At 41.4% G+C, this 27,028-nt stretch overlaps 1 protein-coding gene across 1 annotated transcript in view; it reads left to right on the plus strand.

The window, feature by feature from the left end:
- The first annotated feature begins 6 nt into the window (after positions 1 to 6).
- Positions 7 to 27,028, plus strand: part of LOC104994819 (25-hydroxycholesterol 7-alpha-hydroxylase) — a 175,798-nt gene continuing 148,776 nt past the window's right edge. The window contains exon 1 of the mRNA XM_010848485.1: positions 7 to 243. Within this exon, the coding sequence (XP_010846787.1) occupies positions 119 to 243 (125 nt within the window). The 5' untranslated portion in view covers positions 7 to 118. The remainder of the gene's footprint in view (positions 244 to 27,028) is intronic.

Consider the following 27,028-nt stretch of genomic DNA (forward strand, 5'->3'; position numbering starts at 1 on the left):
ATCCAGGCGGCGCCACGGCCTGGTCAGCCTCCTGGGCCCTTGCAGAGTCGCGGAGCCGCGCCGCTCGGAAAGAGACCCCGGCTACCCTGATCTGCGCGCAGTCGGGACAGCGGAAGACATGAGCGCGGGCATGGGCGGCTTCTGGCCGGAGCCGTGGCTGACGCGGTCGCTCGGCTACCCGGGCCTGGCCCTCGCCGCGGCCCTGCTGCTGCTGGTCTTGTGCCTGAATGCGCGGCGCACCAGGTAAGCGCCCCGACGACCCCGCGCCAGCCCGGGCCACGCATGCGTCCTGGGCCCAGACCGCCCTCCACCATCCCGGCGCGCGGGCTCACAACTTGGGGGCACGCCGGCGTCTCTGGGGGTCGGGTGTTAACACAAAGCTTCCCCTGCCTTTCTCTCAGGCACGCGCAGACCTTTTTACAGCGTGGGCACCGAATTCGAATTCGATTCGCTGCTCCAGGCTCGGTTGTAGTCAGCCCTGGGTTTGCGGTATTACACACTAGGTGTCACGCATGTTTCCAGACACGTTTTGGTGCCTTGCTGCAGTGAGTTGATGCTTTATGGCCTAGCCTGCGAGGTATCCCAGGAGGGGAATTCTGTTTCATTTCATTTTGTTAAAAGTGAAATGTTTTAGGAAAATCCCAGTGTATGGTATGAGCAGTACTCTGGCTGCCTCTCTGGGTCTGTTTACCACTGGCCGGCATCTGGAAAAAAAAAAAAAATAGTAACCCCTATTTTTGTGGGTACTCAGTGAGCTTGCAGGGGCTTCCCTGGTATCTCAGCTGGTAAGGAATCTACCTGCAGTGCAGGAGACTCGGGTTCGATTCCTGGTTGGGGAAGATCCCCAGGAGAAGGGATAGGCTACCCACTTTGGTTTCTTGGGCTTCCCTGGCGGCTCAGACTGTAAAGAATACGCCTGCGTTTGGGGAGACCTGGGTTCAATCCCTGGGTTGGGAATGGTCCCCTGAAGGAGGGCATAGCAACCCACTCCAGTATTCTTGCCTGGAGAATCCCATGGACAGAGGAACCTGGTGGTCTGCAGTACATGGGTCCCACAAAGAGTGTGCAGAGTCCCACACGACTGAACGACTAAGCACAGCAGTGAGCTTGTAGTGTGTATTTTATACACTTATTCTGTTATTTTTATTAGAAGAGAAAGAACAGCATATTAACAACAACAAAACCCAGAAGTGCGTCACTTGGTTATCTGATTTGAAAAGGGGAAGGAGAATGGAACATACAAGCACTCACTTTGAAATCTATTTTCTTGTTGCGTCACTTTTTCATACCACTAGGTTCTTTGTAGCTTTTTTTCCTCTCCCTTGTTTTTTGTCTGATCATCTGGGTGGATCTCGGTCAGGTGGGGAAGTTGGGGAAATCAATGATTTTGTTGGGGACATATTAGATCAGAAGAGAAGTCTGTTTCTGGTGCTTGGTGGCAAGGTCCAGGGAGGATATTTAATTATAAAAGTCACAAATATGAAAATGGAACATAAAGTCATGAGTAAGATTGGTCACCTTGTGGAAGAATGATGAAGAAGCAGGGGTCCCAGGGCATTCTTCTTATTGAAGAGCCAGGCAGAAGATCACCAAAGAAGACTGAGAAGGAGTGGCCAATGGCATGGGAAGAAAACCAAGTGAATGTGGTATCCTGGAAACTAGATAGAAAGATGTTTAAACAGGTAAGGGAGTTATCTGTGTCAGAAGCTGATGAGAAGTCTAGTTTGTTGAGGACAAAGGACCATCAGAGTTGATAAGACAGAGAATCCTCCTGCGATGTGGGAGACCTGGGTTTGATCCCTGTGTTGGGAAGATTCTGTTGAGGAGAGCATGGCAACTCCAGTATTCTTGCCTGGAGAATCCCCATGGACAGAGGAGCTGGTGGACTACAGTCCATGGGGATTGTTGCAAAGAGTCGGACACAACTGAGCGACTAAGCACGGCACACAGCACAACACAGAATTGATGAGTGAAACTGAGAGTTGATGGACATCTAGCCTGTTTGAAGTGGATTTAAACACTGTCTGTCCTACAGTAGTAGCTCCTAAGGTTTTATATTCAGGTGAGAGTGCAATGTAATATTATGTTTCATATCTCTTGAGGCAATAATTCCAGTAATTTTATTTAAAGGAATTTCTCCTGGTGAAGTAATCATGAAGGTCCTTAAAGATTTAATTAGCACAGTGCTCATTAGGGCTTCTTATAACAGTGAGGCATTAGAAAAAAACTGTTTTCCAAAAAATACTGTTTTAGTTTAAAAAATTATTGCATATTGGAGTCATAGAAACTTATGTAGCCATGATGAAGACATAGAAATCTACATTCAAGATACAGTAAGTGAACAAACTTACAAAACAGAATATGTTCATGTACATGGTTCAATGACATCCAGCCAAAGACCACTGGGAACACATCTTTAGTGGAATGAGTTGAATTATTGCTTATCGCTATGAGAAAGAACACACACCATTCGTTCTGGCTAAGAGTGTTAGAAAGGACCTATTTATGGGATTTGGGTTGTGTTATGTGATTTTGGGGACAGTTCAAGGAAGCAAGGTTTTGCTCTGTTGGTAAGATACTCTCAGATGGTCGAGGCTAGTCTGTGATTGGACACCTTGATAAGTCTCCTTGATGAGGCAAAAGGAATGCATTAAGGCTGAATCAGTAATTAGTGAAAAAGCAACAGACACTAGAATTAGTAATGTTTGGGGGATATGTGGTCATTTTATTGATTTAGACAGTGATTTCTGTCAATATTTAGATGTGATTATGGATTGATCTCATTTTTGACTTTGTAATAGTCATGGAGTGGCTTTCTTTGATCACTTAATCAAATGTTTGAGTAGTAATGGCTTCATTTTTGCTCAGCAGAAGAGTGAAGTGCCATAGCTATTGTCAACTGAAGAGAAGTGCACAACCTAAAGTTATGAGTTATGTTGTATCTGGAACCTTTTGAAAACTATATAGCCCAACAGACAGCCTTTCACATAGCTCTAAGGAACTGTTCCGAAAAGGCAAGGGAGGAGTCAGACCACTGTTCCCAGTGGTCTTTGGCTGGACGTCATTGAACCATGTTTTTGCTGGGGGGAAAAAAATCCATGTACATCAAAGGGTTACTGCTAATCACAAAAAAATAGACATCTCAAGTTAATGATTTTAGTTCTTTTCTATGTATGGGAAGGGGCTTTCCAGGCAGCTCACTGGTAAAGAGTCTGCCTGCTAAGCAGGAGACTCAGGTTTGATCTTTGGATGGGGAAGACCTCCTGGAGAAGGAAATGGCAACCAGTCCAGTATTCTTGCCTGGGAAATCTCAGACAGAGGAACTTGGCAGGCTATAGTCCATGGGGTCACAAAAGAGTTGGATACCACTGAAGTGACTGAGCATGCACGTACAAACATTCTTTTATAAGACTCTGTGGGCATGTATTTAGTTATTTCTTGGGTTAAAATCCTGAAACCTTTGAGAAGATCGATGGGTCATGGGGTAAAGACTTATAACTATCTTGGAAAATGCCACTTTTCCAAAGTATACTGTTTGTAACACTTCCACCAGTACATACTATACAAGAGTTCCAGTTGCTCTATATCTTCACTTGTATCAGATGTGGCCGGTGTGTTGGTTTATAAACCCAGCTTTCTAGATTCTGAATGTTTATCTTCCCTTGAAGAGTGTTGAATTTTGTTTTAGAGTGCAGATGTATTTCTCTTGAACTTGGGGAAGCTTAGCTTTATTTTTTTATAAAGTCTATGAAAAGCTCCATATACTGGGAAATCCACTTCCAATGGGATTGCCAGGGAAATCCAATGGACAGAGGAGCCTGGTGGGCTACAGTCCATGGGGTCGCAAAGAGTCGGACATGACTGAGTGACTAACACACACATGGAAATCTCAGGGTATTTTCTAAGCATCTTTTCTTTGATAGGATTCAAACCCTAAACTCTAGTCTCCCCAGCAGTGGCCAGCACCTGAAATCTCGGCTCAGTTCTTTGAATCTTCCAACTGATTCCTTCCAAAGGGCTCTTTGAAATCTCCTCCACAGATCCATACTTCTGAGTTTGGCCAACAATTTGAGGGGTGATTATATGCATATTTTTCTAGGTTTCTCTTCTGGATTTACACCCACTTCCAACCCCAAGCTCTGACACCTCGATCAGTAATATTGTAGCATTTTGCTTGAGTTTCAGCTGTCTCTCCCTCTTGCAGATGTATCAGAGGAAATGCTGTGTACCCTGGACCTAATTCATTATGAGTCTGTTCTTTAAGGGGTCACTTCCCTTCAGCGTCTTCCTTCTTTTGCTTGTTCTTTAGCGCATTTAAAACATTTTTTTTTGTTTGTTTGTTTTGTATTTTATTATCTGTGAAAATGTTAGGTTATTTTAAGCTACTTCACCATTCTTGCTGTGTCTGACTCTTTGTGACCCACCGGGCTTCTCTCCGTCCATGGAATTTCCCAGACAAGAATACTGGAGAGGGTTGCCATTCCTTCTTCAGTGGATCTTCCTGATCCAGGGATTGAACTCATATCTCCTGCATTGGCAGGCAGGTTCTTTACCACTGAGCCACCTAAGAAGTCCTACTTCATCATTAACAAGAACCTAAACCCAGATTTCTAACACTGCTTATATCTAGGTGATTTCTTTTTGTGGGATGATTTTTTATCTCCTATTTTATGCGTATATTTTCAAATTGTCAAAATACATATGCCTTTCTTTCATAATACAAAATAAGCAATACATTTAAATAAAACTTTGAAAAATTATTTTAAAATGTTTTTAGTCATTTTTTCTTTTTCAAAGAACCAGCATTCTGGATCAGTGGTAGTGGTAGGATTCTAACTTAGAAGATATGATTTGAGTGGTGCTAGGAAATCCAGTTCATTTCCAGAACATCATTAATAATATGTGATATGTGTTTTTGTCCAATAATTAGCTACATTTTAAAAAAAATCACTGTCTACTAATAACAGACTTAAATACAGATACTTTCCAATGTATTTTAGAAGACAACATCATATAAATTCAGAGTCTGTGTAGCAAGACAGAGTTGAAAACAAACACATCTCTGTTGTTCTTTCTCTACTTCCCCATCCCCTGTAAAAAGGACAAAAATCAGTCCTACCAAAAAATATAAAATAAATATAAAATTGTTAAATTGTTGTAAATGAGATAAAAGTGGCACTAAATATCATGTTTCCTGAAGAGGACACATAAAACCATATTAAAAGCTTTATAATCAATAGGGGAAAGTGTTTATAGAAAACGTCTTAGGGAGAGGGCAGTAACAGATTTTTAAAATATTTATTTATCTGATTACGCCAGGTCTTAGTTGCAACATGCAGGATCTTTACATGTGTAACACAGATTTTTTAATCTTACAGTTCGGAATATGAGAAGTCTGAAAATGGGTGTTACTGACCAGTCAAGGTGTTGGTAGGCCGCATTCCTTATGGTGGATCGACAAGAGAATCCATCTCCTTCCTTCTTCTAGCTTCTATAGGCCACCAGAACTCAAATCTCTTTTTTCCTATTCTGACACTCCTTTCTTCTGAGAACCTTTGTGACTATATTGAACCACCCAGGATAATCTTCCCATCTGAAAGTCCTTAATTCAGTTACATGGGCAAAGTCCTTTTTGCCATGTTAGATAACATACTGAGGTTAGGGATTAAGGATTAAGACATGGACATCTTTGGTTTTAGGAATTAACACATGGACATCTTTGGGGGATGCTATTTTTCCTATCACAGTGCTCCTTCTGACCTCCAGAGATCTATGCCCATTTTACATGCAAAATATAACCACCCTATCACAACATCCATAAAATTCTCTACCAATTACAGCATCAAATCAAAGCTCAAAATCTCATCTAAATTTCATCAGCTTAGAAGTCCCAAGTTTCATTATTTCAATCATCTAAATCAGGTGTAGGCCTCTGGGTATGATCTGTGCTAGGACAAAAATTCCCAAGAACCTTGTGGGTCTCCCATGTATGTCATAGCGATTTACTCCATCAGACAAGAGGCTTTTCCACAGATATTCTCTGGGTAACCCCGTTTATATTCCTGGCTTCTTCTGAGATGCCTGAGGGCAAACATGAGTCACGTTCCTAACATTTTCGATGACTGACTAATTATATATGAATGAACGTGTATGACTGAACATGTCAACCTTTGACTCTTCCCCTATGTTCGTGCTAAGTCGCTTCAGTTGTGTTTGATTATCTGTGACCCTACGGACTGTAGCCCACCAGGCTTCTCTGTCCATGGGATTCTCCAGGCAAAAATACTGGAGTGAGTTACTGAGCCCTTCTCCAGGGGATCTTCCTGACCCAGGGATGGAACCCACATCTCCTGCATGCAGGGAAGCCCTGATTCTTCCCAGGCACTAGCAAAAATTGTCCAGCCACATCCTTGACTTTCCCTTCGGAGCACTCTTTCCTGTCAGTGAATCTTCTAGTTTTAGGGTCTCTTGCAATCTGGATTAGGCTGAGAATTTTCCCCAAATTAATTCCTGTGTCCTTTGTACAATGCTTAACAGTTTTCCCTTAATCTGTATCTTTCCTCTCACACTTTCATATAAGCAGCAAGAAGAGACCAGTCTGTCCTTTCAACACTTTGCTTAAAAATCTCCCCAGCTAAATAGCCAAATTCACTGTTTACGAAATCTACTTTCCACATAACTGCAAGACATGCTGTGACTAAACTTTGTGTAGCTATATGATTAAGATCCATTTTCTCCCGTTTCCAGTAACAGGTTCCTCATTTCACCTGAGCCCTAGCAGCAGTGCCCTTGATGTTTGTATTTCTACTTACAGTTTATTTGGGACAAAGTAAGTGTTCTCTAAGATAATTGTATCAATATATATTCTTTCTGAGTTCTCACTAGTGGAATTGTTGATATTCATATTTCTCCTTGCCATCTATTCAGGGCGATCAATTTTTTTTAGAGGAACAAATTATTGATACTTCATTTTAAAACTACTTTATTTATTTATTTATTCACTTATTTTGGCTGCACCACTGAGCATGTGGGATCTTAGTTCCCCTAGCAGGGCTGGAACCCATGCCACCCTGCAGTGGAGACTTGGAGTCTTAACCACTGAACCACCAGCAAAGTCCAATCTATATTTTTCCTATCATCCTCCTCAAAATTCTTCTTAGCTTCTGCCCATTGCCCAATTCCAAAGCCACTTCTGTGTTTTTACAGCGGCACATCACTTCCAGATGTAGTGATGTTAAACAACACAGAGGGACTCTCTCTTAGTCCTAGAGGTCAGAGTCCTACTGGGCTGATATCAAGGAGTCAGCAGGGTGAGACCTTTTGGAGGGTCTAGGGGAGAACGCTAGATTCTGAGAACACAACTGAACACATGCTGGCTGAGAAAAATCCTCAGGAGAGGACACCTCACTGAATGACATTCTCTGGACGATGTCATAGCGAGTTCCCCTCCTCAACAGGATGTTCAAAGGATCCATAGTCCAATGACCACTGAATCATCTTCCTTAATAGAAAGTGGAAGTGACAGCCACCACACAGGTAGATATGAGAAGTGAAGTGCACGTTTTGTAAAGTGTGAAGTCAGTTGGAAGACAGTTCACTTGCAACATCAGGTTTCCTTGGTATTTCCCAGAAACACTTTTCTCCTCGTTGCTCTTTAGGAGGAAAAAAGTAGAATGAGTTTCCTTCCCTTTTTCATTCTTCTCCCGTAACACACATATCCCGCCCCCCATCCCACCCCCAATGCTCTTATTGGTAAGAAATCCTATTTAAATATTTTAAGATAAATTTTAGTCAATGTAAACAATCTGATTATTTTTAAGTTAGAAGATGTCAAGGTTATGTAGATAATGAGTTGTTTTGAAATGTGGGTTTGTTGACATCTCTGTAGCACACAAATCAATTATTTCCTCTTTCTAATTACTTAATTACTCCCCGATGAGACACTGATGCTCCGGATCCCTCACACTGTTACCACTGCCAAGAGAATGAGAGGAACTAGGTTGTCATCATTAGGGGATGGTTTTCTTGTTCCTTCTCCTTTTCTCATGACAGAATGTGGGAGAAGGATGTGGGCACCTGAAAGCAAAGTCATTATGTACTTGCGAGGATGCTGATTCAGCAGGTGGATTTGTATGACTTTTACATAGGAGGTGATAAGACGCTCTCCAGGCACATCTATGACCCTTGACTAATTAACTGACTGATCAGTTAGAGGTTGCTACACTTACCCTTACTAAGCCAAGGAGCTTGGATTGCTCTTACCTTTTGTGACCTTTCAGGCTGCATCACTATCTTATTTTGTATCTTTTTAAAAAGGGTCCTGAAGATAGTGTTCCTACTGTGTAATTAGAGGAACAGCTGAGTTTTGGAAAATGCAGTACTTTGCTGTTTATTTGTGTGTCATTCAAAGAGACTATTGTCTGGTTCTTGGGAAGTTCCAAACTGCTGACAGGATCCACACTGAGGATTGCTCAACACTGGAATTAAAATCTGCTGACAAATCCTGGCTATCCCTTTAAACAGGGGTTCTGAACCTCTGGGATCTACTGCCTGATGATCTGAGGTGGAGCTGATGTAATAATACTAGAAATAAAGCGCACCATAAATGTCATGGACTTGTAATGAATCATCCAAAACCATGCCCCTCCCTGATCTGTGGGAAAACTGTCTTCCGTAAAAGTGGTTCCCTGGTGACAAAAAGGTTGACGACTGCTGCCTTTGAATATTCAGACTTTATGCCAGATCAGCATAAATCTCTTATCATTATCAGAGTGAAATCTTGAAGTGCTTATCTTAGTCATGAGGGATAAAATTATGTATGTAAAATCATCCATAGCTCAGTGTTCCCTACTAGTGGGACTTTTCTTGTAGAAGAAGTGCAGTGTAAGGCAAGGAACAAACCTGTGAAGCCATAATGGACCTGGGTCCAAAATCCTTCTTCACCCCGCTAGGATGCTGACTTTTGAGAGGAAGGTAAGGGAAGATGGAAATGAACAAACCAGGCTCTGTGCTTAGCTGGTTTTGCACATATTGTCTAATTTAACCTTCCCTACCGTTCATGAGATAGCTGTGAAGCTATTTTTTCAGAAGAGATGAGCACAATGAGAAATGAACCAGTTTGCAGGGCTATCTGGGTAGAACTGGGTTTTTGATTCCAGGTTCATTATAGCTGTGGTAGACAGACTAATACCTGCTTAATCCTCAAATTGTTCCCACCTTAATCTCTAGAACCTATGACTAAGTCCCTTGCTGCTGCTGCTGCTGCTGCTAAGTCACTTCAGTTGTGTCCGACTCTGTGCAACCCCATAGACGGCAGCCCACCAGGCACCCCCATCCCTAGGATTCTCCAGGCAAGAATACTGGAATGGGTTGCCATTTCCTTCTCCAATGCATGAAAGTGAAAAGTGAAAGGGAAGTCGCTCAGTCGTGTCCGACTCTTAGCCGACCCCATGGACTGCAGCCTACCAGGCTCCTCTGTCCATGGGATTTTCCAGGCAAGAGTACTGGAGTGGAGTGCCATTGCCTTCTCCTTGGCAGAGTTGAATGAAGGTTGCTAATCAGCTAACCTTAAAACGGGTGGTGATCCCAAACTATTTGGTGGGCCTAATGCAATCACAAATTAAAATGGGGAGAGTGAGGCAGGAGGGGAAGTCACTTGACTATTGCTGCTCTGGAGATGGATTAAGGAGTACAAAGGCCAAAGAATGCAGACACCTCTTAAAGCTGGATAAGCAAGGAAATAGAGCCCTTTCTAGAGGCTCCAGAATGGAGCCTCACCCTGCTAACACCTGGGGAAAGCCACTTTGGACAACTGGCCCCAGGTGGTAGTAGTGGTAAAGAACCCTCCTGCCAATGCAGCAAGTGACATGGGTTCGATCCCTAGGTTGGGAAGATCCCCTGGGGCAGGGCATGGCAACCCACTCCAGTATTCTTGCCTGGAGAATCCCATGGACAGAGGAGCCTGGTGGGTTACAGCAATGGGGTTGCAAAGAGTCAGACATGACTGAAATGACTTAGCTCGCTCACATGCAAGCCACAGGTTCATGCTAATTTGTTATAGTGGCCCTAAAAAGCTAACATAGCAGCTTCTTGCAAGGAAGTTCAGAGGGCAGAAAAGACTGGAACTGGGGTCACTTTTCTGGTTGCCCGTGAGGAGCAGGATAGAAGATAAACATTTAAAAATACTCTCTATCAGGCTTCTTTGATGATCTAGTGGTTAAGAGTCCTCCTACCAATCCAGGAGACACGGGTTCCACCACTGGTCTGGGAAGACCCCACATGCCTCCGAGCAACTAAGCCCGTGCCCTGCAGCTGTTGAAGCCCGTGTTCCTAGAACCCATGCTCCCCAACAAGAGAAGCCACCACAATGAGAAATCTGCACATCGCAACTAGAGAGTAGCCCCCACTTGACACAACTAGAGAAAAGCTCTCAAGCACCACAACTAGAGAAAGGTCTCTCCCAGCAACGAAGACCCAGTGCAACCAAAAATAAACACGTCTTAAAAAAAAAAAAAAAAAAACAATAAAAAAAGTACTCAGTCTTTGCTAATACATAACAATTGGAGATTACCATGAGCTATTCATTGATGTTTCTCTTCCTTATCCATCAATTCATAAGTAAGGTTTATTGTGTATCTGTGTAACTCCATGCATCTTTTAAATATATATCTATTTTTAATCGAAATGCACTTTCTGTATTGAAACTGCTCAGCAGAAAGGCCTGAAGCCCAGAGTGTTGGTGATGGGCTGGCCTGGCCTTCTGATCCTTGATGCCAGGGAGGGCGGATGCAGGCGGGAGGGCGGATGCAGGCGGGAGGGCTCCACGGCACTCCTGCAGACATGGTTAGGCACACCAGTCACCAAAAGCAGAGAATAAACAAAAACCAAAACACACTCAGTAGATCTCTCTTGAAGTTTCCAGAGTTTCTGGACCAACTAGTCCCAGCCTTCAAAGCCAGGAGCAAGGGACTAAAAACCCCTCACCTACACCAGTGCCAACGGAAACCCAGTTTTAAATTAAAAAATAAGTTTGTATATGTCTTAAATTCTCTTTAAAAATCTCACAATGTGTAAATGTATACATTTTTCTTTAACATAAAAGTTTACAATGTTTGTTAAAATAAAGGCTCGGGAAAAATGGTTTCCAGAAAAAGGAAGAAAAAGCTGAAGTTATGAATTAAAGTTGAATTTTTTTAATCCTGTTGTTGAACCAGTGACTTTTTAAAATGTATGCTGATAGGTTGTTGTTGCTGTTTAGTCGCTAAGTCATATCCAGCTCTCTTTGTGACCCCATCGACTGTAGCCTGCTAGGCTTCTCTGTCCATGGGATTCTCCAGGCAAGAATACTGGAGTGAGTTGCCATTTCCTCCTTCAGGGGATCTTCCTGATCCAGGGATCAAATCAGGGTCTCCTGCATTGGCAGGCAGATTCTTTACCACTGAGCCACCAGGGGAGCCCACTGATAGGTTAAAGAAAGGAATATATTTTTTGAAAGTGTGATGCCAGCTGGGAGCACGGAGGTTCATCCCTGTTTGCCGCTACCCGTGGCCTGGAGGAGAAAGCAAAGGGAGAATCTGGGGGAGTTGAAGGGACCTGGGTGGCAGGATGCTGTATGTCCCTGGTTTCCCCCAAATTGAGCACCATCGGCTGCAGAGGAAAGATTAACGGCTTCTTGGAAAAGAATATTTTTGTACTTTATCCAAAGTAGAATCCCACTGAAACAACTTCAGGTTACTGTTCTGTGAAAGGCAAAGGACAAAATTATAGAAAGCTGCTTTGCCGAATAAGAAAAGGTGACATCTATTATATCATGCATTTTTATGGCCCAAGTGCTCATTTTTATGGCTTTGGCATTTTTTTTTCAACAATGAAGTATTTGGGATTGGATCTTTTTTTTTTTTTTTTTGGTCTGTAGCAAAGTGGAGAGGATTCATTAAGTCTGTAATTGCTTAATACAAAAATTAATGGAAATTTTATTAAAAGTACAATCATAACAGGATTTAAGTCTATTGTCATTTCTCTTCGTAACTGTATCCTAAATAATTGATAATAATGAAGAAGAAACTTTGAAAGTTGACTTTAGTTTTTGCACGAAGCGCAATATCTGACACTGAATAGGTCCTCGGTCAATACTTACTTTAATAAAGGATGAGGAAATGGGTTTGGTGCAGTAATTGTTATTTATTTCAATATAACTATTTTAGAGTCATAGGTATTGATATCAAAACATACAAACTACATACAAAAATGATGTCAATATGTATCGATTTTTCTGCAACTTTAATAAAAAGATTTCATAAGCGAGTGCTTACCTAGCATGAGTATTTATAAATGGAGAACATATATTAGTGCAATGATAATTTTTTAAATTGTATTTATTTATTTTTGGTTGTTCTGGGTCTTTATTGCTTTGTACAGGTTTTCTCTAGTTGCAGCGAGTAGGGGCTACTCCTCATTGTGGTGCACGGGCTTCTCATTGCGGTAGCCTCTCTTATGGAGCATGGGCTCTAGATCACAGGCTCAGTAATAATGGTGCATGGGCTTAGGTGCTCCTCAGCTTGTGGGATCTTCCTGGATCAAGAATTGAAGCCATGTCTCTAGCATTGGCAGGTGGATTCTTTACCATTGGACCAGCAGGGAAGTCCACTGGATTATTTGATTATTCTTTAGTGTAAACCTAACTGAAAACATAGCAACTAGAGTGCAGTCAATTCCTAAAATTTCCTGCTTCTGAAAATTCAGAATTTAAAAATATGTATTGTTAACTTCCAGGTCTAGGCACTGGATTTGTATAACTGTGCTTGTGGTTCCTCTCCCTTCTGTTGGTGAATAGAGTGCTTTGTTGAACAAATCAGAGCTTGTTTGTGAAAGAGCAGAGCCTGATTTGGGTTAATCACGTAGATTCACACACATTTTGGTCTTTAGTACCCTGATCGCTAATAATGGTGGGCTGATTACTTGTAAATATTAAAGAGACCAGATTTTCTCTTTGAAAATCAGCATTGCCCTGGTGAAAGCTCTGCTTTGTATCAGCTGCTCTTTAGAAGTCTGGTCCCCAGACCACTTTATTCCAGAAAGTTGTTGTTTGGTCACGTCTAGTTGTGACCCAGCATTTTGGCAGGGCTGTACTTTGGGGGCAGGAAGTGAAGGGATTAACATCTTTGGATAATGGACAGTCACCTGGTGGAGATGTTCAGCTACTCCGATATTACTGACTTTCCAGTCTATTTTTGTGTTTTGAGTACACACTCCTACAGAATTCGTTTGACTTGTAATAATGGCGGCCAACCCTTCTGAGCACTTCTTGTGTGCCTAAGAGACACTGAGGCAAGGACTTTATAGCCATTGGTAGAGTGAATTAATAGAGTCCTCCCTCAGAATAACTTTCCTCATTTTTATAGGGGTACAAAAGTAAGTCTCATTGAAATAATGTTCCCAAAGTCACACAGCTAGAATACAGTGCAGTTAGGTTTCAAAGCCATAGTGCTGACTTCATTTTTTTTTAATTTAGCATTTTTTTTTCCATGTTATTTTGAAGTTTTCTTGTAATACGGTTCTGGCATATGCCCTTACCCTTGACTAAGAATGAAAGTATTAAGATCTAATATGACTTTTAAGCATTTCTAATAAAAATTTAACTAAGATATGAATATGTACACTTGGACTTTTAAAAGAATATATTAAGATTGAAAAAAAAACAGGCAGTGCTAGTCTACTGTCTCCTTCTTACATTAGATTGTATGAAAGTCACATTTGTTGGCCAGTGTGAGGAAACATCTCTTTTTCCTTTTTCTGTTTACTGGCTTTGCACCGCCTCACTTAATGGCTTAGCAGAGGAATTGAGGTCCACTGTGCGTCCACATCCTTTGTCAGAGACAGTGGAGAACAGGACAGATCATGCAGGACCCTGTCTCTCTCTCTCTCCTTTTTTTGACATACACAAAGCTATATATGTTTAATGTTTACGATTTGATGAATTTGGAGATAATTATACATCAATGAGGGCTTCCTGGGTTGGGAAGATCCCCCAGAGAAGTGATAGGCTACCCACTCCAGTATTCTTGCCTGGGGAATCCCCATGGTCAGAGGAGCCTGGTGGGCTGCAGTCCATGAGGTCACAAAGAGTTGGACACGATTCAGCAACTAAGGACAGCACAGCATATACATCAATGAAACCATCACAACAGCATGTGTCATAAACATAATCCATCATCTACAAAAGTTTTCTCCCACCTACTTTCTTTATTAAGAACACTTAACATAGTATCTACATCTACCCTCTTAGCAAATTTTTAAGTATACATGACAACTTAGCATATTAAAAAACAGAGACATCACTTTGCTGACACAGGTCCATAAGTCAAAGCTATTTTTCCAGTAGTCATGTACGGATGTAAGAGTTGTACTCTAAAGAAGGCTGAGTACTGAAGAATTAATAACTTTTGAATTGTGGTGCTGGAGAAGACTATTGAGAGTCCCTTGGACTGCAGGGAGATCAAACCAGTCAATCTCAACAGAAATCAACCCTGAATATTCACTGAAAGTACTGCTGCTAAAGCTGAAACTCCAATATTTTGGCCACCTGATGCAAAGAGCCAACTCATTGGAAAAGACTCTGATGCTGGGAAAGATTGAGGGCAAAAGGAGAAGGGAGCAGCAGAGCAGAGGATGAAATGGTGAGATAGCATCACCAACACAATGGACATGAACTTGAGCAAACTCTGGGAGGTGGTGGAGGACAAAGGGGCCTGGGTGCTGCAGTCCATGGGGTCACAAAGAGTTGGACATGACTTAGCGACTGAACGCCACCACCACCACAATATTAATTAGAGGCACTATGGTGTACAATAGGTCTCTAGGACTTATTTATCCTGGTTCTTGCCTGGAGAATCCCAGGCACAGAGGAGCCTAGTGGCTGCTGTCTATGGGGTCGCACAGAGTCAGACACGACTGAAGTGACTTAGCAGCAGCAGCAACTGAAACTTTGTACCTTTTGACTAATACCTGTCTGTTTTCTCCTCCCTCTAACCCCTGTTAACCCAAATTCTAGCCTCTTCTTCTACAAGTTTGACTATTTGTAATTCCTCATATAAGCAATATGACATGGTATTTATCCTTTTGTGTTTGGCTTATATGACTTAACATCATTTCCCTGAGGTTCATTCATGTAGTCACAAATGGCAGGGCTTCCTTCTTAAGGCTGAATAACAATCCATTGTATGTATAAACCCCATTTGCTTTATCTGTTTGCCCATTGATGAACATTCAGGTTGCTTCTGTGTCTTGGGCTATTATGAATAATGCTTTAATGAACATGGAAGTGCACATATCTCTTTGGGAAGTACACATATCCTTATTTCAATTTTGGGGGGATATATACACAGAAGTGGAATTGTTGGATCATATGGTAGTTCTAATTTTAATTTTTTGAGGAACTTTCTGTTTTTTTAGAGTGACTGTACCAATTTACTTACATCCCCACCAACAGTACAAAAGTTCCCTTTACATCTTTGCCAGCACTTGGCTTTTTTCTCTTTAATAGTAGTCATCCTTACAGGTGTGAGGTTATATCTCATTCTAGTTTTGATTTGCATTGCTCTGATGATTAGTTATGTTGAGCACCTTCTCACATTTGTAAGAGAATGACATTTGTATGTCTTCTTTAGAAGAACACCTATTCTGTTCCTTTTTGCATTTTTAATCAGGTTATTTGTTTTTTTTGCTATTAAGTTGTTGGAGTTACCTATAGATATTGAGTAGTAAATGCTTTGTCAGATATATGGTTTGCAAATATTTTCTCCCATCCTGTCAGTTGCTTTTTCATTTTATCAGTCGTTTCCTTTCCTGTGCAGAAGCTCTTGAGTTTGGCATGGCCCCGCTTGTTCAGTTTTGCTTTTGTGGCCTGTGCTTTTGGTGTCCTATCCAAGAAATCATTGTTAAGAAGCTTTTCCTCTGTGTGTTTTCTCAGGATTCCTACCTACTGACAGGGCTTCCCTGGTGGCTCAGACAGTAAAGAATCTGCCTGCCATGCAGGAGACATTGGTTCTATCCCTGAGTTGAGAAGATCCCCTGGAGAAGGGAATGGCTACCCACTCCAGTATTCTTGTCTGGAGGATTCCAAGAACAATGAGCAGGCTGTTACACCTTAATCTTTTTGAAAACTTGTAAAATCTGATTCAAGATCACTGTTTTCCAAAGGAAAATAACGTTGGCTCAGTGGTAAAGAATCCGCCTGCTAATGCAGGGCATCCTGGTTTGGTCCTTGGGTGGAGAAGATCCCCTGGAGAAGGAAATGGCAACCCACTCCAGTATTCTTGCCTGGGAAATCCCATGGACAGGGGAACCCGGCGGGCTACAATCCATGGGGTCACAGAATCAGACATGACTGGGTGACTGAACAACGAAAACGACCTTTTAACAGGAAGAATAATGATCAGGCTGAGTGTCATACCTTAATCCTTTTGATTGTAAAATTTGATTCTAGATCACTGTTTTCAGAAGGAAAATCATGTTGAAGGAACCTGAAACCCGAGATGAAGGATATTTTCACCCTCTGGAATCCATTAAAGATAGTTTGGTGTATTTCCCATTTTAACACTGTCTCCTAAATGGATTCTGCAACTTGTTGTGTGGGGCTGCTGCAGTTACCATTGCACTTAGAGAAGCAGCATTAAATATTGTGTGATATAAGTGTTGCAGGCGGTTCAAATATTACTTGATACTGTAGCAAAGCATAGGGGTTTCTGTTGTGTCTCTTGAATGCTTTCAGGCCTGTAGTGAACTCTCAGTCTTGCTTTGGATTTTGAATGACCTTTTTCCACGGGGACAAAGAAGCTCAGTTCTGTATGCAGAGTGTGTCACTTTGCCCTTATTTCTTTGCAGGCATCCATGCAACTTCTTTCACTATGCATGCAGTGTATGTGTGTGTGAATATATAAATGTATAAATATATGTGTGTATATATGTGTATATATTTCAAACTAGTTCTACCCTTTTTGCTTGTCAGTGTGTTATACCATATGGTATAGAGCATCATGCCAAAAGATAAAAATATTCCTAGAACATATGAAATCACCAGTCAACTGAAGAAGGGGAAAGACTTCTGACCACAGCACTTGTGACTCTGATACATCTGTGGGCAAATGGCAACATGGCTTAATACTGCAATTCTAAAAAAAAAAAAAAAAAGGACATATTTTGAAGTTAAAGTGCCTCTTTGTATTTAAGGGAATACATCCAAAAGTGAAGTCTTTCAAATTTTTATTTTTCTGAAGGAATTGATTCAAAAAAGTGTTTTTCTTTCCTCTGTTGAAATTCTCCCGTATGTATTTACAGAACTTTCCCCTCTTATTTTAATCTCTAGATTTACCGTGCAGGGAGACACTGGAGATGGAACTCACTCTATTGGTGGTTGGAGTTGGAGTCTTTGGACTGCAAATAACATAGCCGCCACACAGCTTTTTCTAACTTATTCCTTGGGTGAGATGTTTCAACCTAAAAAGAAAGGTATAGAAAATCAAATCTTACAGTGTTCGTAGGGACCATGGAATAAAGTCATAGTGTCAGTGTGACTCAGGGCTGTTTGAGTCCCAGCCATAAGCAATAAAGAGTCTGCAGATGACAGAGACTAATGCCTTGTTAGTGCAGACTAATGTCTGATTGTGCTACTTAGATTTCACTCATTTTACTTGTCAAGTAGACTCAGGTTCCTTTGCGCTATGTTGAATATTGTTTCCAACTACTTAATTAAACAAAAATAGGAGGAAAACTTTAGCAGTTAGTTTCCTAGCCAAGGATTGAGTATATTTTTTTTACTAGAGATAAGCTATCATAGAAAATAGAGGAAGTGCCATTGCCATGAAATTTCTGGGTAGCAGTTCTGTAAATAGTTCTCATGTTATTTGACAAAGATCCAACCTTAATGTTTCATCTCTTCACTGATTATGTTTCTTCTTTTGTATTTAATCAGCTCTTCTATTTTTCTTATTTTTTTACAAAATAGCTCTGCCTGGGCTTGATTTTTACAGGGTGGATCTATAATAGAATAGTATTGCTAGACCAAATCTTAGCAGTGCCCTTTCTCATTTTGTATGACTTATGTCTGAACCCTGTGATACTGCAATCGACTTCCTTGGGCAGTGTTTGCCTTAACTTGAGAACAACACATAGATCTCAAAAATGTTCAAACAAAAGTCTTGTTCCTGAAGCATCTACATGTTTTATTTGTTCTTGTGCTTTTCCATATGTTGAGATCTACTCTCAAGCAGTTTCTTTAGTTCCAAACATAAGTTAATAAAGTTGTGTGCTGCTGCTGCTAAGTTGCTTCAGTCCTCTCTGATTCTGTGCGACCCCGTAGACGGCAGCCCATCAGGCTCGGCCATCCCTGGGATTCTCCAGGCAAGAACACTGGAGTGAGTTGCCATTTCCTTCTCCAGTGCATGAAAGTGAAAAGTGAAAAGTGAAAGTGAAGTCGCTCAGTCGTGTCCGACTCTTAGCGACCCCATGGACTGCAGCCCACCAGGCTCCTCCGTCCATGGGATTTTCCAGGCAAGAGTACTGGAGTGGGGTGCCATTGCCTTCTAGGTAAAAATGTTCTTAATTACATTGCCTTGCAAGATAGATGAAAATTGCCTTCCACTTTATAGGCAGCTATAATATTTTTAAAGGGCTAGGTTTTCCTCTTTTTAGACGCCGAAGTAACTGACTCGTGTCAGTTTTCTCAGTCTGCTTTAGTGGGACTAAGATAACTCAATCCCCGTTTGAAACTCTGTATTTGTACTCTTTTAAGACAGTCATATTTGAGAAGAAATGCTGGCCGAATAGAACCAACAGCTGAAATAGCGTCTGTTTTTGGACTTTAAAACTGTCACTGTCTTATAAAAAAGAACACAGAACTGGAGTCTTAAGCACTGTGTTTCTGTGATGGGAAAGAGGGCCTTTAAGTAATTAAGGATGATGCATATTTGAGGCCATCTCATGGCATGGGTAATACATTTAGAATAATACTAGGTTATTCAACTAGTAAAAATTGATCATTCTTGATCTGTCAACAACTTCGAATACTGACAGTTTTCTAACTGTTTTGTGATAGGTATATATTTATTTTCAAATCCACCCCCTTCCTTGAAACTGACCATTATCAATAAAAGGAAAAACAAGAAACATTGCAGGAGCATTGTTTCTGTCTATCACAGGATGACAGAAAATGACTGGAATTTTGATGATATCCAGAGCATACTTTTCACAGGGTTTCTGAAACCTTGGGAGTGAAGAAGAATACAGAGCAGTGGGAGCTTTTTAATTTTTTTTCCAACTGCTATTTCCAAATTTACTAAGATGCTACTGTTGCATGCAGGTCAGGAAAATAACCTGTATATGTATATCTGTATCCTTATTCAGAGAGAACAGGGATCATGGTATTTATGAAATCCCACAGAAGAGGAAATGGTGTAATAACATTTCTCACTGCCTCTGAGCCTCAGTTTTCTCATCTATGAACGAGGAAGTTAGAGGAGATAATCACTAAGGAAGTGATATGATTCTACCAGGAGTTTGACATTCTCAAATTAATTCCCAAAATACATGTATTTCAGCTCTACAGAAGGTACCTGTCCTCAAACACAGCATCTCTCTGTTTTTAAAAAATATTTCTAAAAAAAATATGGACCTCTTTTAAAGTCTTTATTAAATTTGTTAAAATATTGCTTCTGTTTTTATGTTTTGGTTTTTTGACTGCAAGGCATGTGGGATCTTAGTTCCCTGACCAAGGATTGAACCCTCACCCCCTGTTTGGAAGGCCAAGTCTTAACCACTGGACCACCAGGGAAGTCCCAGTATGTCTCTTTCTGATTCTGTTGTCATCTTTCTTTCTGCCCTTTTGGTCCCAGTGTCAAAGCTCCATCTCTCTGGAAATTTTCCAGGTCTTTCCCAAGCGGAGTTTGCCGTCTCCTCCCTGAGCCGCTCCCAGCATTTCAGAATTCACTTCACAATGTGTCATAATTATCTGTCAACATGTATCTCTCCCTAGTCAGTGTGTCAGCAGCTAGTATGACAATCACTTTTCTTTTCATTCATCTCTGTGTTCTCAGCACTTAGAAGAAAATGTCTGGTGCATTTAGTAATATATTAATAAGTAATGCATTAATAACTTAAAAATAGAACTTCCCTTGGAAAGAATCAATATTCATCATAATATGGAATTAAATGACTATGGACAATTTTCTTTGTAGTCATTATTGACTCACAAAATGCTGAGAAACCAGACATACAGAGCTGACTATGAAGAGCATGACCTGTGACTCCACCTGAGTCAGAGCTAAGCCAGTTATCAGGAATTCCCCTTTGACAAGTATAAGCTATAAGACTAGTTTCAGGGCCCAACATAGAGGAATCACAAGACCCTGAATCCCAGAGTAAGTTCAAGGCTATGAAAAAACATAGCATTCCTGAAGACTCAAAGCAACACTGTTTCTGAGAATTAAAGCAGAGAGTTGTTTGAAAGGGATTGAATAAGGACATTTGGAAATTAAAGCATGTCCCTGGAACTTACAGCAGAGACAGGAAGGCCATTTCAGGAAAAATCGGATGAAACTCTTGGTACAAAACCAGAATAGAAGGGAGTGAGTTACTTGATCATTTACACTTGTTCAGAATACTTCAGGTGGCAATATATCAGAATGGTTCAGGCTATAGAACCAAAGAGAAGAGTTAAATTTCTAATTCTGCTACGTATTTGAGGTAAGACTTTTCACAGGTTATTTTACCTCTGGGTATAGAAATGGTATTGGAGGCAGACAGGTGAGTTTGAAAAGGTCTCATTGCTCAGGCCCTTAAAGGAAAGCAGGTGTTCACTGTTCAGTGACTTCAAGTGTGAGAAACCCTGAGATAAGTAGACGGCAGAATAAGATACCAGTTTTGCTTCCAGGGAGTTTATAGCGGAGTTAGGAAGACATGTACAAATAGGTCCCAGTCTTCAAAGTTCAGACTTCCCTATTTTCTTAAGTCCATATTGTGTAACATCTTTATTTGCCATTGTGTAATACTTCTGTTTCCCGCCTTCCCTTCCCTTTGGTTCTCAACCTCCTGACACCTGGTCCGCCATATTCACTCTTATCAGAGAACCTTGCTTCCTACTTTTCGAGAGGACTGAAGTTATCTGAAGAGAATTTTCACAGACAGCACCACACACACCTGCCAATCAGCTCCCAGTCCTTCGTTCTGCCTTCCTACCTCATCCTGTGAGGAACGGTCAATGCCCCTGTCCAACCCGGCCCTCCTTTTCCACAAGAGGTCCATTCGGGAGAGATCCACCACGACGTCAACTTGGAAAGGCTGCGGTGCCCACATACGTGGTTGAACACTATTCTAGAGGTTCTGTAAGGGTTTATTTTTGGATGAGATAAATATTTAAGTGGGTGGATCTCAGTAAAGCAGATTGCCCTCCATACTGTTAGCCTTAATCAATCAATTCAGTCACTCAGTCATGTCTGACTCTTTGAGACCCCATGGACTGCTGCACACCAGGCTTCCTTGTCCATCACCAACTCCGGAAGCTCGCTCAAACTCCTCTCCATCGAGTTGGTGATGCCATCCAACCATCTTATCCTCTGTCGTTCCCTTCTCCTCCTGCCTTCAGTCTTTCCCAGCATCAGGGTCTTTTCAAATGAGTCAGTTCTTCACATCAGGTTGTGTCAAGGTTGCGTATTTCTCACCCTGCTTATTAAACTTATATGCAGAGTACATGTGAAATGCAGGCTGAATGAAGCACAGGCTGGAATCAGGATTGCCAGGAGAAATGTCAATAACCTCAAATATGCAGATGACACCACCTTTATAGCAGAAAGCAAAGAACTAATGAGCCTCTTGATGAAAGTGAAAGAGGAGAGTGAAAAAGTTAACTTAAAACTCAACATTCAGAAAACAAAGATCATGGCATCCAGTCCCATCACTTCATGGCAAATAGGTGGGGAAACAGTGAAAACAGTGACAGACTGTATTTTGAGGGGCTCCAAAATCACTGCAAATGGTGACTGCAACCATGAAATTAAAAGTCAGCCTTACCCAATCCGTTAAAGGTGGGAATTGTTATCCAGAAGCGGGGGAGTGAGTGGAATAGGGCAATGTGGCGGGATTCACGGTCACTTGGGGTTGAGGTCGTAAACTGAAGGGGAGAGCCATCAGCATGAAGGTGGGTTTTGCTTTGGCCACACTCACTGCAGTGGCTCTGGGTGGAGAAAGCAGAGCTTACGTTTCTGCTCACAGCCCTGTGTCGTGTGAGAGGAACAGGAGTGGTTATGATGCCTGGCCGTGGAATTTGATGGCCAGAGGGGCCATCAAGTGAGAGAGGGACTCAGAAAATAGGAGGTCTCAGGGGGATGTTCTGAGGCACCCCATCCCTGCTTCCTGTCACTCCTGACTTCAGTTGCATTAGCACATTCCCCTCTGAGCCGAAGAAGGGTGGGTTTTTGTCACTTGCAGTTGAAAAAGTCTTGCCAATTGGACAGGAAACAGAAAGAAAAAAAGGGAAGGACCCAAGTGATGAAACTTCCCCCCTTCAAACATACGGTTCTCAATTATGTGTGTCAGAATTATCAGAATTAAAGTGATGAATCAAATTAAAATTGAGGGATGCTCAGATCCCATCCCTGAGATTCTGATTCATTTGGTGAAGTCTAAGGAAGTTGTTTTCAACACCCCCCTAAAACCCAATCTTCAACCTGGCTTGAGAATGCTAGTTCTAAATCCTCTCAATTCAGGTCTTTCGTGACAGCTTCAAATTATTCAGATGCTACAAATTAATCTTTGAATTCAATGGTTGATAATTTTTGGATTATGTCGGCCTCCTACTGGGAGACTTATGAGGAAAGAAAGAGGTGTTCAGATTTCCCCTGGATACATTTTACAGCTCTAATGCCCAGCCACGTGCCGGGCCAGAGGAGGCTAGCAATGGACAGTGGGGTACCCTACAGCATAGGTGTGACCACGAGGATAAAGGTGTGGCTGCTACTCCCCAGGAGCTTACCATGCGTTTTTTGTGTTATTGTTTGTTTAATGTTTATTGTGAGGAGTGTATTGGTTTTAGATTTATGGTTCAGTAGTTTTATTCTGTATTTACTCTGAACACTTTATTGCAAATTAAGGCTCCTTAAATAATTGGTGTGTGTTAAGTATGCCCTTTTAATAGGCATTTACAACAGGACAGTAGAATTCCATGGACAGAGGAGCCTGGAGGGCTACAGTCCATGAGGTCGCAAAGAGTTGGACATGGCTGAGCGACTGATGCGTTCACTTTTCTTTTGCAGTAGAATATCCTAAAAAGAGCTTTGGTCTGTGTGTCAGCAGAGCTGTGCTCGAGTTCTGTTCTGTCCCATCCCAGCTCTGAAATTCAGGACAAGTTTCTCACCCCTTTTGCGTTAGGGTCTCCACCTCTACACTGACGGGCTCCAAGATTCATTTCAGCCCTAAAATTCTATGAAATACGCCATAGTTTCTCCCCCATTTTTTGAAGATACAGAAGTGTTTTATATATATACATATATATATAATTTTTTTTTTTTTTTTTTTGGGCTTCACACTGTTGGCCTCACTGTGGCTTATTGTCACTCCTTGTTTTTGGAGTATCTTGGATGGTGCCAAGTGAAGAATGTGAATAAGCTTGATAACAGTCTGCTTTCCAGTTTTCTGGTATGGCTTTTAATGATGCATTGTGGTGAAGAGTAAGCGCATGTGTTCATAGAACAGCATCATTGACAACACTAAGCGATGAAAATGGGTGAAGAAGAATGAGGAGAACATGACCTCCTGGCAGACTTCTGAAAGAAAGGGGAGAGCACTGCTTCACTGTTGGTCTGGGAACAACCCAGGGAGGAGGTGGCAGTTGACCCAGTGTTTGCAGGATGAGCTGGATCTCAGTCTTCAGGGAAAATAAGCCTTCCCCTGTGCACTTGGCTGGGGCAATGGAATGGAAGTGGAGATGTGGACAAAGATGGATAAAATTCGAGAGATGGAGGAAGAAGATCAGCTTGCCTTGGAGGAGGAGAAGGAAAGGCTAGAAATACAGAAAGTTCAGACTGTCCACGAGTGGTTCATACTAGTGTGAAATGCAATGGATAGAGCACATTCAAGTATTTTTAAAAATCTTTCTTTTAACTTTTATTTTATATTAGAGTTGATTAACAAGGTTGTGTTAGTTTCATGTGTACAGCAAGTGTGGTTCCATTGTATATATACATGTAATTATTCTTTTTCACATTCAAATATTAATATTTAAGTATTTTTATGAAAGGTTGAAAAACCAAAATGTAACAGGGAATGGAAATGTAGCACGGGATAAAGCAATCTGTATTGAAAGATTGAGGGTAGAAGGCGAAGAGGGCATCAGAGGATGATTTGGGCTGGATGGCATCACTGACACACTGGACATGAACTTGGACAACCTTCGGGAGGTGGTAAGGGACAGGGAGGCCTGGCGTGCTGCAGTCCATGGGGTCACAAAGAGTCAGACACGAATGGGTGACTGAACAACAACAACAACAAAGCAATCTTTAGAAAAAAGGAATAAAAAAGGGCTTTTGTATATCCTTTGGAGGACAGGCTGAAACTCCAGTACTTTGGCCACCTCATGCGAAGAGTTGACTCATTGGAAAAGACTCTGATGCTGGGAGGGATTGGGGGCAGGAGGAGAAGGGGACGACAGAGGATGAGACGGCTGGATGGCATCACCGACTCGATGGACGAGAGTTTGAGTGATCTCTGGGAGTTGGTGATGGACAGGGAGGCCTGGCGTGCTGCGATTCATGGGGTCGCAAAGTGTTGGACACGACTGAGTGACTGAACTGAACTGAACCGAACTGGAGGACAGGCAGAAGATGTTGTAAAGGCAGCCTGCTTCTGGGCTCTCTGCTTTTACATACTTTATAAACTTTTAATCTAACGGTGATATGCCTGAGACATGCTTGAATGCCAAGGAGTCTGCCTTTTCTTTAACAATCTTCCCACTCTTGCTGAATCTTACCATTGTCTCAAAGTATAAAGATCTCTTTGGTGAAGAAAAAAGAGTGAGGATTCAAAGTATCTGTGTTTGTCAAGTCTCCTTTCATCAAGGCGCTCTACCAGCCCCTCCCATGCATTTCTTAAGGGATTTGTTCCCGATTTTAAAGTTTAATAATGTATTAAAATGTGTAGTGCATTTAATTTGTTTTGTTCAGTGAGTAATGCTAATGATTTTATAATTTAATGATGGTTTAACACAGAAGAACATGTTTAACAGAGTATGATGGTCAGGATCATGAAAAACAGTATTTTAAATTTTAATACACATAATACTTTTTGCAGAGATGTATAGTGGGGTGATGTATGAAAAAACTGGCGTGTAGCTCATAATTCTGTGCAACTAATCTCATATAGTTTTCAGTATGTTTTGGAAAATCCATTAAGTATTAGAACCACTCAAAGGTAGGTGATTCTTTTATTGAGGAAATTGTTTCAAATGGGTTTGATTTTTCAAATTGTCAAGTCAGGCATTTGGGTTATACCTAAAATCAAATGAATCTTTGAATTCAAGCACAGCCAACTATTGATTATATAATTTTATTAGTTTTATAATCTTAATCTCATAATCTCTTAAATTACTTCTTTGGGCCTTAGTGCTTTCCTAAGTAAACTGGGGATAATAACACATATCACAGTTGGCTTTTTTTTTTTTTTTCATATCACAGTTTTTATTTGAGGAGTAAATGGGATCATGGTGGTAAATGCTTAGTATAGTTGCAGGTACACAGAAGACTCTGTCAGTGGGTTTGCTCTTTCTTGCTCTCTCACTATATGTAGGATATGTGTGTGTGGATGCGTGTGCTCAGTCTTATCCAACTCTTTGCGACCTGCCAGGCTTCTCTGCCCATGGGATTCTCCAGCCAAAAGTACGGGAATGGGTTGCCATTTCCTTCTCCAGGGGATCTTCCAGACCCAGGGATCAAACCCATGTCTCCTGCATTGGCAGTTGAATTTTTTACCATTAATGCCGTCTGGGAAGACCATATGTAGGAAACTCAGGTTGATTATAGATCAATCATTAATTTAAATATGGCTTTAAAAAGTAAACCTCACTTGGAAAATTATTATTTAAAAAAGCGGTGAATATATTCTTTTTTTAAAAAAAAGAAAAGATTGGAAAATGCATCAAAAGAGCAAATTAGTAATTCCTCCTTGAAATATAAATAATACCTCTTAGTTCCCCTCTTATAGTTTAGATTTTTATACACTGTTTATCTACTTGCCTATCTACCTTACCAGTTTGTTAATGTTAGATATACCTGAAAAACATTTATTATTCTCTAATAACCATAACAATGAATAATAGAACATGGAGTCTTTTGGTTAATTTAGATTCATAAGATTAATGCATATAACAGTTATCTGAAAGCTCATTGGAGGGATTTGAGATTTTACATGAATAATGGCCACCAAAACTAGCTTCCTCTTGAAAAGGATCAGTTCAGTTCAGTTCAGTCGCTCAGTCATGTCCAACTCTTTGCGACCCCATGAATCGCAGCACGCCAGGCCTCCCTGTCCATCACCAACTCCTAGAGTTCACCCAGACTCACTTCCATCGAGTCAGTGATGCCATCCAGCCGTCTCATCCTCTGTCGTCCCCTTCTCCTCCTGCCCCCAATCCCTCCCAGCATCACAGTCTTTTCCAATGAGTCAACTTTTCGCCTGAGGTGGCCAAAGTACTGGAGTTTCAGCTTTATAATCATTCCTTCCAAAGAAATCCCAGGGCTGATCTCCTTCAGAATGGACTGGTTGGATCTCCTTGCAGTCCAAGGGACTCTCAAGAGTCTTCTCCAACACCACAGTTCAAAAGCATCAATTCTTCGGCACTCAGCCTTCTTCACAGTCCAACTCTCACATCCATACATGACCACAGGAAAAACCATAGCCTTGACTAGATGAACCTTTGCTGGCAAAGTAATGTCTCTGCTTTTGAATGTGCTATCTAGGTTGGTCATAACTTTCCTTCCAAGGAGTAAGC

Source organism: Bison bison, unplaced genomic scaffold, assembly GCF_000754665.1.
Source record: "Bison bison bison isolate TAMUID 2011002044 unplaced genomic scaffold, Bison_UMD1.0 scf7180017864267, whole genome shotgun sequence".
In the NCBI taxonomy this organism is placed as follows: Eukaryota; Metazoa; Chordata; class Mammalia; order Artiodactyla; family Bovidae; genus Bison; species Bison bison.